General features: G+C 41.6%; 1 protein-coding gene across 3 annotated transcripts in view; it reads left to right on the forward strand.

Annotated features, from left to right (window-relative positions):
- WDR7 (WD repeat domain 7) overlaps nt 1–17385 on the forward strand; it is a 113062-nt gene that overhangs the window by 51528 nt on the left and 44149 nt on the right. For all 3 annotated transcript variants that reach the window (XM_042831205.1, XM_042831204.1, XM_042831206.1), the window contains exon 20: nt 11137–11358. In XM_042831205.1, coding sequence (XP_042687139.1) covers nt 11137–11358 — 222 coding nt within the window. The remainder of the gene's footprint in view (nt 1–11136; nt 11359–17385) is intronic.

The following is a 17385-nucleotide window of genomic DNA, read 5'->3' on the forward strand; positions in this document are numbered from 1 at the left end:
TGTCTGTGCTGGTGGCTGATGTCTTCTTCCAGCTCTGCCCATCCCCCTTTGTGCTGTAGTTCCTTTGGAAAGTTTCATTAATATAGGAAAAACTAGTTCTCGTTGTCTTAGTCTGACGTTTGCGCCTGGTTTGTATTCTTTCAGCTATTTGTCTTTTCTCAGTGACATTAGGCAGAAGTGCTTCAACTTGATGTTTTCTTTAATTCAGTTAAAGATTTATGAAAGATTATTGCAGTCAATTTTTTTTTTTCCACAGTGATGTTCTCAGATGTAGCACAGGTTGTAAAAGCCACGTATAAAAATGCTATTTTACTAGTATTCTTGAGTCCTGATTTCCTTCTGTTTTTATTCAGTTAACATGTTAGTTAGCATCGCAGTCAAACTCTTAGTAATTCTCATGCTTTTTCTTTTTTGTTCCAGTAATGGTGTAATGGTATTTGAAGTGTGTGGTGGGAATATGCTTAAACCCGTGCAAGGTTTTCTTTGATTATTGAGGCAAATCAGCAGTTTGTTTATGCTCTCCATTGGGTTGCTCGCTGTGGGCAGTGCGTTTGGGAAGTGGGAAGGCCACCAATTTTGGAACAGTTCTTAGCCAACTTGTTTTAGATCTGGAGCAGGTGACAGCACTCCTGCAAGAGGTGCTTGCTTCCAGGTATGTGACAGCATTAGGGCAGCTCCTAGCAGGAGGTATCTCCGGAAGTTAGGGAGTGATGAGCAGCTGCAGGAACATTCTATACTTATTAAATTTAAATTGGGTTGTATTTGCTTAAATAGTCCTTGGACTGAGGAGATGGGATTAAAAATCCTGGAAATCTTTGTTCTGTTCCTTTTGCATCTTAAATTTTAAATTTCTCATGATAACTTGGTGCCTAATCTTGTCATATATTGCCTGAACACTTCCTGTAATCCTAGCAACATGCAGCAAAACTGCTGTTTTGGGGTAGTCCTTTCAGAAGTTCCCGCTTTATCAATTTATAACCCTTTCTCTATGTACTGCTGTTGTGACTTTCATGCTGTAACACCTTCTCTGACCTATTTCCCTCCTCGAAAATAACAAGTTTTGTCTCAGCCATAAGTAATTCTTATGCTGGACTTCAAAACGAGTTGAAATCACAGAAGTAGCTACAGGCATCCACTACTGCAAGAGCCTGAAACTGTAAACATACAGTGTAGAAGCCCCTATCCTTTGCCTTCCCCAAAGCAAGTCATCTGGTCATTTGGATGTGGTGAGTGGTTGTTTCATTTCACACCATCTTCTTCTGGTCATATCCCAGCAGAAGCACCCAATGCAGGACAGCTTTGGCTAGCTGATGTGTCGCTTTCCTGCAGCCACTCTGGTCTTTCCGTTGCCACAGAGGAAATACAGCAGTGCGGCATCTTGACTGGTATGAGATGAGAAGTGTCATCTTAGTCACATCATTTCTGTGTGTACATCTCTTCCAGCAATGGTTTTGGCTGTTTTTTCCTTCATTGATGGATCTTTTTCTCCTTTTTTAGTTATGCATAGCCCTTCAATTTTGACGTGTCACCCACCCCTCTCCGTGCATATTTTGCAGGACCTGGTGATAAGAAAAACATAAAACATGGGGAGTTTTGGCTGGGGTCTGTACCCAGTGGAAAAGAGAGCTGTAAGCTTTATCACAGTTTCAAACCCTTGCCAGAGGGTGTTAGAAGCAGTGAGAAACAAAAGCTCCAAGAGGTACCAGGCTGACATTTGGAACAATCAGCAGTGGGTACCAGTGTGCACCTTTAGGCTCCTGATGTTGGTGTGCTGGAGTTTCCTTCCATACCTCTTTCCATTAACCCGGGGAAGTTAGACTTGAGTCCCTCCCCGGATGCCTGAATGCAGCATTCCCCAGGCTGCCTTGCTCCGTGGGTAGGGTTGGAAAGTAAGGAAAATCTTCCATAATTTAACACGATGAAAATAGAAGCCAGTTGGCCCATTCTTGTTTGAAAAAATCTTGTAGTTTATTTAAAAAAAAAAAAAAAAAGTTCACGTTCAATAATTCTAGGTTTTACTGTTTGATGTATAAATAAACACTGCGTTAAGAAAACAGTTTAACCTTCTCTATGGCTAACTATACTTTAAGCATCTGATTAGCCACAGCAAAATCAGAGAATGCTGGTCTTAAACTTAGTCCTACTGACACATTTTTTAAAATGACATTTCCTTAATTTGCATTGCAGTTTTTGCAAGTGGATTGATGGAAAGAGTTTTTAAGTTTGAAGACCTGTTCCTCTTGTTGTTTGGCCTCATTCTGCTCTAAACTATTTTACGTGAAGATAGAGATCTGAGATGTGTGGAAGGTTTTTCTTTTAACATTTCAATAGCAGCTGGCTTTATACTTTTGTATAGCCTTTTTCTGTAACCTTCTGCACGGATGATTTTTCAGATTAGTAATTTAAAACAATATTTGTCTGTCTGGCATGTGGAAAAATCTGTAAGAAGGTTTAAAATATATAAATAAAATCCAACTAGCAATAACTTCTTGTATTGGAAATTACTTGTTTTCACATTTCAGATAGCTGTATTTTGGGCAGCGGTAATTATTCAGGAATAAAATATAATGTAACCCATACTGATCTTCATCAGAAAAATCAGTGCTTCAGTAGTAGCTTGTGTATGCAAAGACTTTAATTTTATCTACTTAAGCCAGAGAGGAAGAAAGTAAAGTTTGTACGTTGCTTTCTTTTACCAGTCTCTGCACTTTGATAAATAAATAGATCATCTAAGATTCAATAGGCCAATTGCAGCATATAATAGCTATTCAGAGGCAATTAAACTGCCTTTTTTCATGCCGGCATGTGAGAGTGCCCTTTCACAACCTTCAACTTGATTTGTGGTGATTCAAAATTAACTTAAAAGTCTTGTTTGCTGACAGCTTAAAGCTTAATTGACTGAAAGCCAAATAGAGTGTGTTCTGCATTCAGCACCAGAGCTGTTGTTGGAGCCGCGCGGCAGCGCCGGGTCCCTCTGCTCCGTGGGCCTGGTGCTGCCTGCACTGAGCTGTGTCCTGCCTCGCAGCGAGCTGGGTGCTGCTTTGCACTGAGCTGGGTGAGATTGGAGGTGGCTGGGAGCAGCAGCGTTGGTGCTCAGGGGGTTTACATGGCAGTCCTAAGCAGTGCTGAAAAGCACGTCATCGCTAGCCTGTGCGTTGTGCTGCTGGCAGAATTCACTGTGAAACATAACCCTGATCTCAGTCTAAACGCTTTTCCTTATGCTGCTGGAAGCTTTCAATTTCCCTGAATTTTTTCATAGAGAGAAAAAAAAAAAAAAGTGATTCGTCTGGAAGCTGTGATGCTTAGCTTGGTGCTGTTCATCAGCCACAGCTTCCTATGCACACATCTCCCGCCCCTCCCGGCAGGGGCTGATGCAAAGCACCCAGCAGGGGCCAGCTGGAGACAAATGGGGAGGTGGGCTTTGTGTGTTACAGGATGGTCAGTAAGGGTGTGTGTAATACATCTAGAAGATGTATTAAATCATTGCAAAATAGTCTTTAAGCAGTGGGAATTTAGATCAGTCACAATCGGAACGGTGCTAAAAGCAAGGTAGCTTAAATTGTAGGCAAAGGGTATAATAGGTGCATCAGAAGCATGTAACAACAGCTTACGTGTTTTCTCCTGTAAATTCTTACCATTCCGTTCATGTGAAAGTCAGATTTTAGTGTGTAAAAGATTAAGAATGTGGATTTTGATATTGCTATATTTCTTATTGATTTCTTGGCAAATCGTAGCTATCTAATTTTTTCTGCCTCCCTATTGATTTCCAATACAAGCAACATCTTTTTATAACGCATCAGGAAAAGTTACCATTTGGTTTCAAAATGAATATAATGTAAAATAGTTTTATGTTCCTTTCAATAAAATTGTAATCATGCTTCAGAATGTAAAGTTGAGATTTGTACTGGTTTTATTGAAGTTTTACCTATGTCCAGAGTGATCTGAAACTTGAGAATAAATTTCTTTAATTGACTCTTAATCAACAACTTACTCAGATCTTCTATGGGAAAAAGATTTCTTCTGTTTACATCTATCTCACTTTATTTATATACAAGCTAGTTACTTCTAATACAAACATTGCTAATGTAATCTTTATCTGTTTTGCAATATTGGGTTTGCCCGATGGAATTATGCTCTGTTTATAATGTAGTGCAGAGTTACGTAGATGCCCGGAGTTGCCTTGTGTTTGTAAAGCTAAAAGATAAATGTCACTGTAATTTTCCTAAGGCTGATAGGCACATTTAGGAAACGTGCTTTTCTGCATACAGTACACACTTTTTGTTGCCGTCGTTCTGATCAATTGAGGTTTCTTATCTGTATCACTGCTTTTATTACTGAATACTTCACTGTATTCTGCAGCTCTGGGAACACAAAATGGGCGAGGAGCTTCTCCTCATGCTGCTAAGAGCAGTGGAAAATAAAGACAAAATGGATCCTCTGCTGTTCAGATGGGGGAATATAGAGTACCTCTTATTCAGTGTGATTTGCTTTGATTTAAAGCACAGCATTTATGCATCAAAACTTTTCTCATTACTGGTTATAGTGATCGTGATCAAAATTCTGGAAAGGTATCGTGAACATTTAAAGTGCTTTTGTTTATGACTCATTTATGTAGGCAGTAGCACAGAGGGATACGGATTTCTGGAAACTGCAGCACAAAGCTCCATTTAAAAATTAAAGCGATGAGGTTAGGGGACAATTAATACTTCATAAACGTGTGATTGTGGTTTTCAAATGTGATATGAAACAACCAAATGTTGCTACGGTAAAATTTATTCCCAGGTTATTAAAATTCGAGTCTATGTGGCTTTCAGTGGAATTAAATTAGTGTAAGATGTTGATTGCTTACTTGAGCTTGTTGGTGAAAATGCATGCTGAAGAGTGTAGCTAATTGGTTTCCGTGCTGTCTGGAAGGAAATGGGACATTTCAGCACACAGCTCACAGTGCAGTGGTGAGAAGGGATAGGGTTAATGCAGAGAGATAATAGGTTAACCCTGTGTTCCAAGAAAGAAATTTGCTGCTTTACACGCTGTCAGATATTTAATTAGCTTCTTAAATATTTTTTGGTTTTCCGTTGGTGTGCTACAGATAGAAAATGACTGACAACAGCAATTTCAGTATTTGCAGGTAGATGGAATCCATTTGTTTACGAGTTCCACATGGCCTCATTATAAAGTAATAACTGGCACACAAGTCAATGCTTCCAGGAGCAGAAGAGTTGCAGTGGTGCCAAACAGAAATCTGTAGGTGCATAGACGTAAGGAATAAATATCATCTATCGCTAGCTTTAATCTGAAGTAGGCCGCGATTTAGGCAATGCTGCACAGCTTTTCCAAGACACAAAGCATTTTTGGTAAGTCCCGAAATAACTGTGCTCAAGTTTTTCTTTCCTTTTGGTGCAAAATAAACTAAAGACTCACGTGAGCAACTTGTAAGGCATGGCTTGGGCGTGGGGCAGGCTGAATTTGGGCACGACTGGCGTTGCAACGCGGCTGCTGCTCCAGGTGTGTGGGTGCAAGGAAGAGCGCTGCATGGTGTGCGTGCACGTCCCCAAGTGCTCATAAGCATGGCACGCCGCACGGACGCTGCGTGGATACTGAGCAGATTCAGGCGTTGAGCTTTTTAGGAAGAATGAGTGATGGCTAATGATTATTTAATGACAGATCTCTGGGCTGAAAGGCACTTAGCACTCAAAGAGTACTGCAAAGCCTATTTCTCAAAGCTTCCGACAGGTTTATTTGGTCTCACCTTGAGTAGAGCAGTGCTGTATTGATTTCATTGGTGTGGATTTAAACACACTATTGGCTTAAAATAGCACCACCTATGCAGAAGAAAATCAGGGCCTTAACCCTTCGGGTTGCCAGCAGCAGCTCTGTGGTGTTTGGCTATGGGCTAACAGATTACTGACGGCCTTTTGTACCCCAAATGCTATCATTTCAAATTATGCACTGCAGTTTTTCAGTAATGTCTGTTTCGTAACGTTCACTGTGGATAAGGCACGGGGGTTTGTGTGTGGGTTCTGACCTCCGTGTTCCTGACCAGGGGTGGACGGTGGAGTCAGAGCCCTTGGATCTGACATTGGGTCTCAAATGAAAAATTGAACTACGTGAATTTTTTTTTATTTCAAAATTTGAAAATCTTGGTGGCTGCAACAGCGTTCTCTAAATAATAATGATAACCGTCATCGTCATCTATACTCATCTAATAAATGTTATTATTCCCCATGAGGGGTTTTGTAATTCTCTTTCTAAAGTGCTGCAGCTGGCTGGCTGCATAAAATCAGGTTACTGGCACCACAAAGGGAATATGTTATCAAAAAGCAAACCAGAAAAATGCCCTGGCTTTAATAATACAAAGCTATGTGACTTATTGATATTTAATTATTAAACTTCTCTGTTGGAAGATGCTGTATGAAAAATTAGGAAAATGAAGTTTAAACACTTCCAGTTTCTACAGTAGTAACAGTGTTCCGTCATTTCGCATGCTTTCCTGCAGCTACGAAAACAGCAGGACAGTCATTATCAAACAAATGAGACAGCCAATAGGAAGGAGACCTTTTGGGGAGGGAAATTAAAAATGAATAAAAACAAACAAACAAACAAAATCCCAGCAATTATTTAAAAAACAACAGCAAGAACAAAACAACCTGCTGTGCTTAGGAGCAATTCTTCTGCAAATTCTTATCTGAATTTATTTTCAGGTGATGTTATCAAGTGTTCTTTCATTAGCTAAGCCTACATATCTCCTTAATAATTGTGAGAACAATGGAAAAGGTGCAGGAAATCTTTGTGAGATGTACTTTGTGAGAGGTTTCTTCTTATGCAGCTTCCTTCCCCGTCTGATAGTTTGGTGGCAGATACCTAATAAAACACAGCAAATGATTCATTTAAAAGAAAATACCAGATGGCATGGCACTGAAATGCCTTCATTCTAACTCTGCATTTCAGCTATCTATAGGTAATGCCACAGGTGCATCCTGTTACTAATCTTTTATATTCTGGTCTAAGAGATAGGAATAGTTATAAAGGAGTTGCAGAATACGTTATGTCTTAATGAACAAGCTGCTATTGATGTCTGTTTGATTCTCCACCCTTTATGTATTTCCTGAAACAGCCCAGCTGAAGTGCTGCGAAGGCAGCAAAATGGAAACTGTAAACACCCTTGAGATAACCATAGGAAATAAAAACTGGGTTCCAGAGTTAGCAATCCCAGTCAGCCTCTTCAACTTGCCACGCGCTGCCAGATTTCTGCATTGTGCTTTACTGACTTCCGAGCTGTCAGCTAAATTAAAAAATAGATGCACAAAATGAGTTTTCTGTCTGCAAGTATGTACATTTTATAAATACTTTGAAGATTATGGAATTGCTGCAGGATAGAAACAGAGATGGCTCACGACTTAAAGAATTTGGGAATTTTCTGTATTTACAGATGTTTTTTTCACCGTTAATGAGCATAAGACTGAAAATAGAAATAAATGACTCCAGAGAGCATAAAACTTGTTTGTTTGCCTTTTTCTTGTAAGCAGTAAGGGAATGCATGCCCTGCACCCGACACCCTGCACCCAATACTCTGTTCTGCTGGCCAGAGGAGGGAGCCATGTGTGTAGGAATAACAGAAGTGGCAGAAAGCACCTTCTTGAATCCTGTCAGGTTAGCATGGAGACGCAGTGGCTTTCGTGAGCTTAAATGAAATAGATTATTTTCAGCCTTTTCCTCATGGTCATTTCATGTTACCAGTATCTCTGTATATTTTTCAGTTCTGGATTATTTTCAACACTGTGGCATTGTAGGCTTCCAGAGGTGCTGAAGTTACTGTAATTATTCTTCAGAGTACAGTCTTAAAAATTGAAAATGAAGGCAGACCCGCAGAGTGGCTTGACTCGTTAAGAATCCTGAAGAACTGAAGTGCCTTTCATTGGCACAATTCACAGCAGTTTTTGTTTGGTTGTCCTCTCTTCCTTCCCTTCCTCCCTCCCTCCTTCACTCCTTATTTTTCTTTCCTTCCTTCCTTATTTTTCCTTCCTTCCTTTCTTTCTTTCACATTTTTTGTTCACTTCGTTTTGTTTTTGTGGTTTGAAATCTGTGTTTTTTGCCATTTCCTTTTAGAGCACCATTTGAGTAAATTTGTTTATTTACTGTAAGAAAATAGTGCACCTGACAAGAAAAGATATTTGAAACTACTGATATGGAAATACCAGGCAGTTGCATGGATTATTGTGAGCCAAGATGCGTGTAAGCAAAACTGCCTTTCCCCATCATAGCTCTTGAATGTTCTTCTATAATATTCTCCATAATGCAGAGAAACTGTTACAGTTTTAAAAGTAAGCAGTTTCAGTGCTGGCTTGCCAGGAAGTTTTGTCATTTGTCATTTTGCAAGGTTTCATTTATAGACAGTGACTGCTGACGATGTTCACTTTGTGCTGTGAAATATGGACTGTAACAAAATCATGAGGGGTTTAGTTGTTGGTTTTCTTTGCATCCTTCGAACACCAGGATGGCATCAGAATTCCCTGCCAAACTGGTGCAAGCTCTGTTGTGGTCTTGAGGAAATTATTTTATTTCCTTAGGTGAAAGTTGTGGGCTTTTTCAGTCCACTCTTCTGTGCGTATGTGTGCATGTATCTGTGCACGCACAGATATGCACACATAAAGCAGATACGAGGTAGCAGTCCGTCCCTTACAAAACCACCTTCAGCCTTAATTCAGATCCATTGATTTCTATTCCAGTTAAACCTGAAGAACTTAATTTGTCTTTTAATCCTTTTATTGTAAGCCAGGATAAAATTAATTTTACCCAAGAACTGTGCAAAGCCAATTAACATGATCTTTAGAGTTATTTAGTAAAGTGCTCCAAACTGTTAAATTCACCCTGACCTCGTGGCTGCACTCTCTGACTGCTTTTTAAATGAAGCAATCAATAACCTGCAGCCTTTTAAACAATTTGAACTTCTGAAATGCTCTACCTGTATTTTAAATGCTTTGTGAATACCCTCTTTGCTTTGTGTTACCCGTAAGGCTGCCTCCTCTAAGCACTGTTTAGATGTAGTTTTCAGAAGACATTGGAATATTTAACACAGTCATTTGGTCTGAAGTAAACCCAAGTATAAAGGAATGCTTGGATGCATTATGCCCCTCCAACACTGTGCAGTGCTGGAGGCAGGCTGTTTTCCAAGGTACACATGCACTGTTTTCCAAGGCACGCGTGCACTATTTGCTGAGGAAAATGTGCAACATTAGTGTCCTTCCTCCAGCAGGGCTCCTGCTTCCACGCAGAGCTCTCTGGGGTTATTAATTTCCCCTCCGTGATAGGGTGATCAACTGTCCTGTCAGGAAAATGGATCTCCGTGTCACCCATCGCATGATTAAATGGAGCCACGGCGCGGTGAGAAAATACCAAATTTTCTCGAGACAAATGGAAGTGGAGGAAGGACTACTTCCAGAGACATCATTTCATTTTAGATTCTCCCAAACAGCTGTCAGTTTATTCGTAGGAAATCGTTGCCATTCATTTTACGCTTTTGTGAGTAATTTAAAAAAAAAAAAAAAAAAAGTGAATGCAAAAATCTTTTACGTATGTTTTTTTTTTTTATAATTTCACTTGGAAGTTATAGCAAAGGAACATTATGGCCGTTGTGCCGTCTGAGCGAGAGCCGTCGCGGGCACCTGCGTGCTGCTGTGCAGGGTGCTGGGTCGGGGCAGGGCCTGGTGTTCGGCTCTGGGTGCCGGCTGGTTTGTTGCGTGCTGCCTGATGAGAACTGAGAGCCCTGAGGAATCAGGACCAGCATTTCAGGATGCTGCGACGTCTGCCTTTCGGGGACCCCGAGCCAAGCCAGCTGTGTGGCCGTGAAAGAGCAGAGTGCAGGGCGATAGGAGCTGCTGTACTCCCTGCTTTGTCTGTGCAACCCCTTTCCAGCCTTCTCCCTCTCCAGGCAGCCCCTATTGATTTTTTCCCCCTCTCCTGCCATTGTTCAGCTTTCCATTGGATTTTTCCTCCCCTTCAGCTGGCACGTTTCTGTCGCTACTGCACTGCTGTCTCTGAACCACGATGGCTGCATTTGCTTAAATGTAGTCAGCTTTCTGGAGGTAGCATCTCATTTCTGATGGAGCACAGGTAGACCTGCGCTGGGCATGCTAATTAGCCCCTTCTTAACCTGTGCTCTGATGATTCTCATCCAGTGCTGTCTGGCTTTCCTGAAAAGGTTTGGTAGAGGAACCTAAGAGGAGTGTTAAGGCTTTGTTGTTATATATCGGATTTGTAGGTCTTTTTTTTTCTTTTTTCCATTGCACTGGGAATTAGCTGAACGTGAGCTGTACTTGTCTGGCTGTATTTCAGTCTCATAAACTTCTAAGATTTGGCTTCTTTATTCCTAAAAAAAAACCAGAAAAAAAAAACACCCAAAAACCCAAAATTGATCCACCCTCCATCAACCAAATCTAATATAGCCCAAGAGTTTTTAGTTTCACCAATAATATAAAACTTAGAGTTTCATTTTAAAATTCACACTACAGTGAGGTTTTTCCATGATTCCAGAGGATGTTTGTTAAAAAAACATTTGGGATACTGAAATGTAATGGTATATATCCTTATGCTAAAATTTAGTAAGAACTAGAATATTGTGATGGATCATAACACAGAAGGTTGAGGGTTTTTTGGTAATAGAAATCCAGTATTCCGAAATACACTTTGTGAGGTAAGGAAACCAGAGAGGATTTCTATTTGTTACAGAAATTTACGGTGAACAAAAATTAGGCCAAATATTACTTTTCACAAAAGCAGATAAACACAATTCTGTTGATTATGGCTTTTTCCTCTGCAAAAGAATAAAGATCTATAAAATTTGATGGTTTTCTGCCTCCCCCTTCCTTTTTTTTTTTTTTTTTCTTCAGCAGGGTCTTGACAGTTTTTGAAGGATGGGTGAGATAGCAGTTGCAAAAGTAGCTATTTAGACTTCTGTTGTGCATTTTGGGAAGTAAAAGTCATTATCTACAGCAGCTGAAAATTCTGCTAAGGGAAGTAACTGCCCTGAAGATATGCTCTAAGTTAAATGGAATCTCTTTTATTTTCTCTGGAAAACAGAATGTTTGGAGTGTTACGCCTTGCTTTTGTTTTCCTTATAGCTTCTCCTTCTTGTTTCAGGCTGCCTGTCCAGTCTCCCGCAGCTGAAGAAGATCTCCACGTCCTATGAGGAGCGCAGGAAGCAGGCTACAGCCATCGTTCTGCTGGGTGTGATTGGGGCAGAATTTGGGGCTGAGATTGAGCCCCCTAAGCTGCTGACACGGCCACGCAGCTCCAGCCAGATCCCTGAGGGCTTTGGGCTGACGAGCGGTGGGTCCAATTATTCCCTGGCAAGGCATACCTGTGAGTATCCCTGTCCCTTGTTCTGGCATTTAGGGTAGGGGGGTTTTTAAAATATCACGTACTAACGTTCCAGTATGCATCAAGTCATTAAAAAATTTCCTTTCGGAGGATGGAATAAAGTTGAAATGTGGAATGTGCAAATAAGCAGTGTCATCATAAGTGGTGGACAAGAAGTTGGTGCTCATACAGAGAGCAGAGAAGTGTCCAGGATGGCAGCACAGCTGCAGGCAGTGATGCACCAATAGTCAGCAGCAGCCCAACTTTCGCTGGCACCGTCCAGCACTGCTGTTGGCGCTCCTTGTTCTCTTCTCTATGCTTACACTAAAATCTAAGGCTGCATTTATGTAATTCATACTTTTTTTCCTATGAAAATATATCTTGGGCTGTAAAGAACAAGAGGGTGTGAATAGTGAACACCTGTCCTGCCTCTTAAATTGACAGATCTTCATTGCAGCACTTTGTAGCTCTTACAGTGCAGGAGTTCTGTCTCTACCTGAACACTGTCACAGTTTGCTTACTTCATGCACGTAATTCTGAGGAATAGACTGTATAGGATCAGTAACCTATAGGAAGACATACTTGGCAATGACTTAAGAGGAAGAAGTATCTTAAGCGAGAAAAACAGACACAGATGAGTTCAGTGTAAAATGCTATATAAAATGTTACATTCTGGGCCCGTATGAAATGTAGTCCTGTAATGTTGCTGTAATTACACTTCCTACAAACAGTGACAGTGATCTTATATAAGAACGTAACATATCTGTGGGTTGTCAATTTGCTGTTAATATTGCAAAATGTAATGGAAGCAGATGCAGCTGTAGTGCTGTAAGCCTGTGGCTGGGTTCCTAAGCACGCTGGTGTTTGTTTTAGGGGAATCTGAAAAAAGTCCCCTGTGTCATCTCCCTGCCATCTCTCTGAAGTGCTGTGGACTCATTGCTGGTATTGCTGGAAAAACCACCAATTACCTGGTTGGTTATAAAATAACTTCACAGGAGAGGATTTCTGCTCTTGTACTGGTTTAGTCTTCACGTGATGCCCAAGATGTCAGAGGAAAAGAGGACAAAAAATGCAAATATCTGAAAAGCAGTGTATTGTCTGAGCTCAGAGCTATTACCAGGAGACTGGTTCTTACGAGTGGGAGGAACGCTTTTGCTAAGCTTGAAATGGCAAGAAGACAAAGCAAGGATCTGCACTTGTGCTGGGTCTAGGATCCTTTGAGCCCTGTGTGCTAAACAGTCAGTGCTCCAGGCCTGAAACTGATGTGTGTGAGGTCTAGATTATCACAGAGCAGTGCTATTCAGCAAAGTCTTGAAGGCCTCAAGTACCAGGGCATGACTGGACATTTTTCATTTCCTGTGTATCTGCTTGCTTCTGTTAGAGGATAGTCTTCCTTCTGGTGTCTGTACAAGCTACAGGGACTCCTCTTCAGAAAAGATACAAAATTCATTCTGTTTTTTTTCTAGTAATGTTTTACTCCAACTTATTTTTCAATAAAATACGCAGAAAAATAGTTTCAGAATAGTAAATTAAACATTTTTAAATGAAATTTAGGAAAAAAAAATAAATTTTTACTTACTTATGGTGCAATACCATAACAATCATAAGTAGAGCTTCATTACTCTGCTGTTAGATTAAGTACCCTGAGAACTGCTGGCATGGCTGCGTTGGTGCCCAGTTCACAGAATCACAGAATGGCCAGGGTTGGAAGGGACATCAAGGATCATGAATCTCCAACCCCCTGTCACATGCAGGGCCACCAGTGCTGAGCTGGCAGCCACTGAACTAAGTTGTAGCAGATTGTACTCAGAGCCCAGGAACATCTTGCAGCATTACTTGAGTCACCAGCATAGCCTCCACCATTCAGCTGGCGGGCAGACTGCCCCAGGGTTTGGAAAGCAAAGGGATGGTTGGTTCTTTAGAGCACATGCGTGTGATGTGCAAGTGGAACTGAAACTGAAGTCTTGTAATTCATAGACTCATAGAATAGCCTGGGTTGAAAAGGACCACACTGCTCTTCCAGTTCCAATCCCCTGCTGTGTGCAGGTTGCCAACAGCAGCCCAGGCTGCCCAGAGCCACATCCAGCCTGGCCCTGAATGCCTGCAGGGATGGGGCATCCACAGCCTCCTTGGGCAACCTGCTACAGTGCCTCACCACCCTCTGAGTGAAAAACTTCCTCCTAATATCCAACCTAAGCCTCCCCTTCTCAGTTTAAGACCATTCCCCCTTGTCTTATCACCATTCACCCTCACAAACAGCGAGGCTCCCCCCTCCTGTTTATACACTCCCTTCAAGTGCTGGAAGGCCACAATGAGGTCTCCCTGGAGTCTTCTCTTCTCCAAGCTAAACAAGCCCAGTTCCCTCAACCTTTCCTCACAGGAGAGCTGCTCCTGCTCCAAGAGCTCCACATCTTTCCTGTACTGGGGGCCCTGGACGCAGTGCTGCAGATGGGGCCTCACAAGAGCTGAGCAGAGGGGAACAATCAAGAGGGATGATCACCTCCCTCTCCCTGCTGGCCACCCCTTTTTAATGCAGCCCAGAACACAGCTGGCCTTCCGGGCTGCAGACACACACTGCTGGCTCGTGTCCAGCTTCTCATCCACCAGGACTCCCAAGTCCTTCTCCACAGGGCTGAAAACTCGCAGTTGGTACAGATACCTGGGATTGCCCTGGCCCAAGTGCAGCACCCTGCACTTAGCCATGTTAAACCTCATTAGGTTTAACATGGCTAAGGCTCATTTAACATGAGCCCACTTCTGCAGCCTATTCAAGTCCTTCTGGATGGCTTCCCTTCCTTCTTGTTCTTTATTTTCTTTTCCCCTTTTACAGTTTCTTGCTCATCTACCAATCCCAGCTGCTTTCAGTCCTGGTGTTCTTCTCAGCAGTGTCGCCTGGTCAGAAGCTTGGCTGATGACTGGACCATCTGTGATCATCACAGCCTCTCTTCTCCTATGTTTTTATTCAGCTATCTACTTGCTGCTTTTGTTACATTAGGCTTAGCAGAACTGTGAGCTCCATCTCTGAACTCCTATTAATCATAATGTCAGGAACACCACACAGCTGTCGGGCTGACTGATAGGGTGAAATTCAGGATTTAATGTAGATGAAACTTGACACAGTAAAATACTGAAGTTTTACATCTGGGCCATAAAGTAATTTGTGAAGTGCTTAAAGATCCAAAGGAAGATCAGGATACTTTTGCCTGTAGTAGTTTGGATTGTGAAAGGCAAATGCCTTATCAGATGTTAGTGAGATCCCCATCCCATCCAAACCAAGTAATCTAAGTTGGAGGTATCAACGTCTTCTCATGAGAATTTGTCAAATGAGAGCATTGTTACAACTTCAAGGAAGTGAAGAGCAATTGGCGTTTATGAACAAAGAAGACACTGTTTGCTTCCGGTATTAGCAGTAAGCTTGAATCATCATAGAATCATAGAATTGTTAGGGTTGGAAAAAGCCTTTAAAGTCTCCAAGCCCAGCTCACCCCCACTGTGACCACTGACCACATCCCCAGGTGCCACGTCTCCATGGTTCTTGAACACCTCCAGCAGTGGAGGTTGTCGAAGTTATGAGAGAAATTACATGTAGCCTAACACCATGGTATTTTCTATTTAAAAGCAAGTTATCCAAATGAATTAGGTCTTCATTTGCAGTGTTAATGTGCGCACATTTATCTAAGTTGTACACATTGTGACTTACTGTATTTAAGAAAATAACTGATAATGTCTTGTTAAGCGAACAGAATTCTCCTGAAATCCACCCAGTGACCTTGCCTGCCGTTCCGCATTAATCTCTGTTGACATTACAAATAGTTCATGAGATATTTAATTACAAAATGCCACCTCAAAGTTTTCTCATTATAGATGCACCACATTACACTCAAACTGCAGCTAATACTGTGTTTATAAAGAGAATGGGCTAATAAACCTGAATGGCAGGTTGGTCCTCAAGATGAAAATATTCGATTCTGTTGTTAATGCAGGATGTTTTGCAAAGCATCTGCCATCAGTACAGTTGTTAATGGTAAGCATTCTGCCCTTTAACTCAGAGTCATATGTGACAGCATGCTATGGCAGTGAGGTATGCAGATGGGTTTTGCAGGCTATGTTCACACTTGCCTCCTTCCTAAGCAATTTTTCAGTTTCCAGGTGGCAACTTAGGGCAGTCACTCCAGTTTGGCTGACCTGTTTAGTGTGGGAACCACCAGCACTTAGGTTCCTACAGCAGACTGGTAAGGAAGACACAGACCTAATGAGGGAACCCAGCAGGTGCTGGCAGCAGCAATTAGCACAGAAGAGCTCAGGATCCTCACCTGGAGGAGCAAGAAATCATCTGAGCAGCAGAGCAAATTAGGGAAGCTGGCTCAGAAACCAACCAACCAAAACTCGATGCATCGGGATTAAAGCAAATAACTGATGGTATTGCTCCTAGTGAGAGACTGCTTTTAGTGCTGGCTGTTTTGCTGGCTGTTCCTCTGTATCAGTCATGCAGGAAGAGGCTGCCCTGTGTTTGGTGACATGGGGCTGGTTCTGCACTTATCAGTCTGCACATTTGGAAATTCAGTGCAAGACCAAGATGTGCCCTCGATAGTTTTTTTTGGGTTGCGATTAGATTAGTCTTAAACAGAATTTGGCCCTGAAGGGGAAAAATAATAGGAGAAAGGAACAGAGTAGTTTATAAAAATCTTTATGTTAGCCTTAGAGATAATACTTAGAAAAAGCAGTCAATCTGTATGGCAGAAAACAGTCAATTGTTGTGGCAGATATTATGCCCTAATTTAAATCTGTTGGACTTTTCTTGCTTTCTTTTTGAGCAACAAAATCCAATCTTAAAACTTCGCATCAGGCATGCTATCTGAGATTCCTTCCTTCCTCGCAGGGTGGGTGGTGAACAGCCCTCTCTGTTGGAACCTCTGACAGTTCCCACCTGGCAACAATGGTGGACTTGAAGATTCGGTTCCCTAATCTACATGCAATGCTACCGATGTAAAATCTATATTTTTTTGTATGTCTAATGGGAAAACCAAAATTGCATACGCTTTTTGCTCTTTGGTGTCTGTATTAAGAAATAGTGCCCAAACATTGTCGATCAATACTTTGCATGCTTAAAAAGAGCACTTCAAAATAACTTCTTTATGAAGTGCTGCTTAATAAGCTGTGACAGGTCAATAAATCTGCCTGTGCTTGTGTTTGTAATGAGTGAGATGAAGGGAAGCTCAGAAACTAATTTTATTCATCATACAAATTAATATTATTCCTTCATTAGGCTTGTAGCTTCCAAGTTAATCATTCTTCCCTTAAAAGAACAGGAGGGAATTCAGAGTTTCCTCATCTTACAGCCATATGTGTAAGTTAGAGCTGTGCGTGCACAAATGATCCCAAAGCCAGGAAAGTGCTTGGGAGATGTGAGATGTTTTGACTCTTGTTTTATAGAGCAGAAACATGGGAGAAAGGTGCATAAAAACAAGTGAAACAATGTTGGCTTGGAAACAACCATCAGGGTTTTCAGTTCACTGTGTAGAGATGGATGAGCAAATTCCACTGCATCCACAGAACACTTTACCTCCATGATGTGAGTGCATGGCTATGGCCATGTGCTGGGAGGTGTTTGTTTTACGTACGGAGACCAGTGTGACTTCCCAACTTCAGAGCAAATCCTGGCTGTTTTCACAGGCAGCGGAGTTGTCTTGTGTCACAAGTGGTCGTACCTGGTCCTGACCAACCAAACGAGTTAAAATCTATATGCATTGTATTTTTTAAGTGTTTACATTCGTCTTAGCTTTATAAAAGATCATTGCACGGGACCATGTGGTCGATTCGTGTATGACGTGAGCACAATGTAGGATGATGATGTTCACAGATGAGTGTTCCAAGTTATCACATCTGCTTAAGAAAAATAGCTACGGTTGCGTGTGGAGGGAAAATGTCTGAGATTGGCACAACGTTTGGGCAGGCTGCAGTGTGCTGGAAAGAAATGCTGCTGCCAACAAACTGATGGTGGGCCTTGTGGAAATGGCATCATTGAGAAAG

This window comes from Centrocercus urophasianus, unplaced genomic scaffold (genome assembly GCF_019232065.1).
Source record: "Centrocercus urophasianus isolate 14NV4802_14NV808 unplaced genomic scaffold, USGS_Curo_1.0 seq_35, whole genome shotgun sequence".
NCBI classification, from domain to species: domain Eukaryota; kingdom Metazoa; phylum Chordata; class Aves; order Galliformes; family Phasianidae; genus Centrocercus; species Centrocercus urophasianus.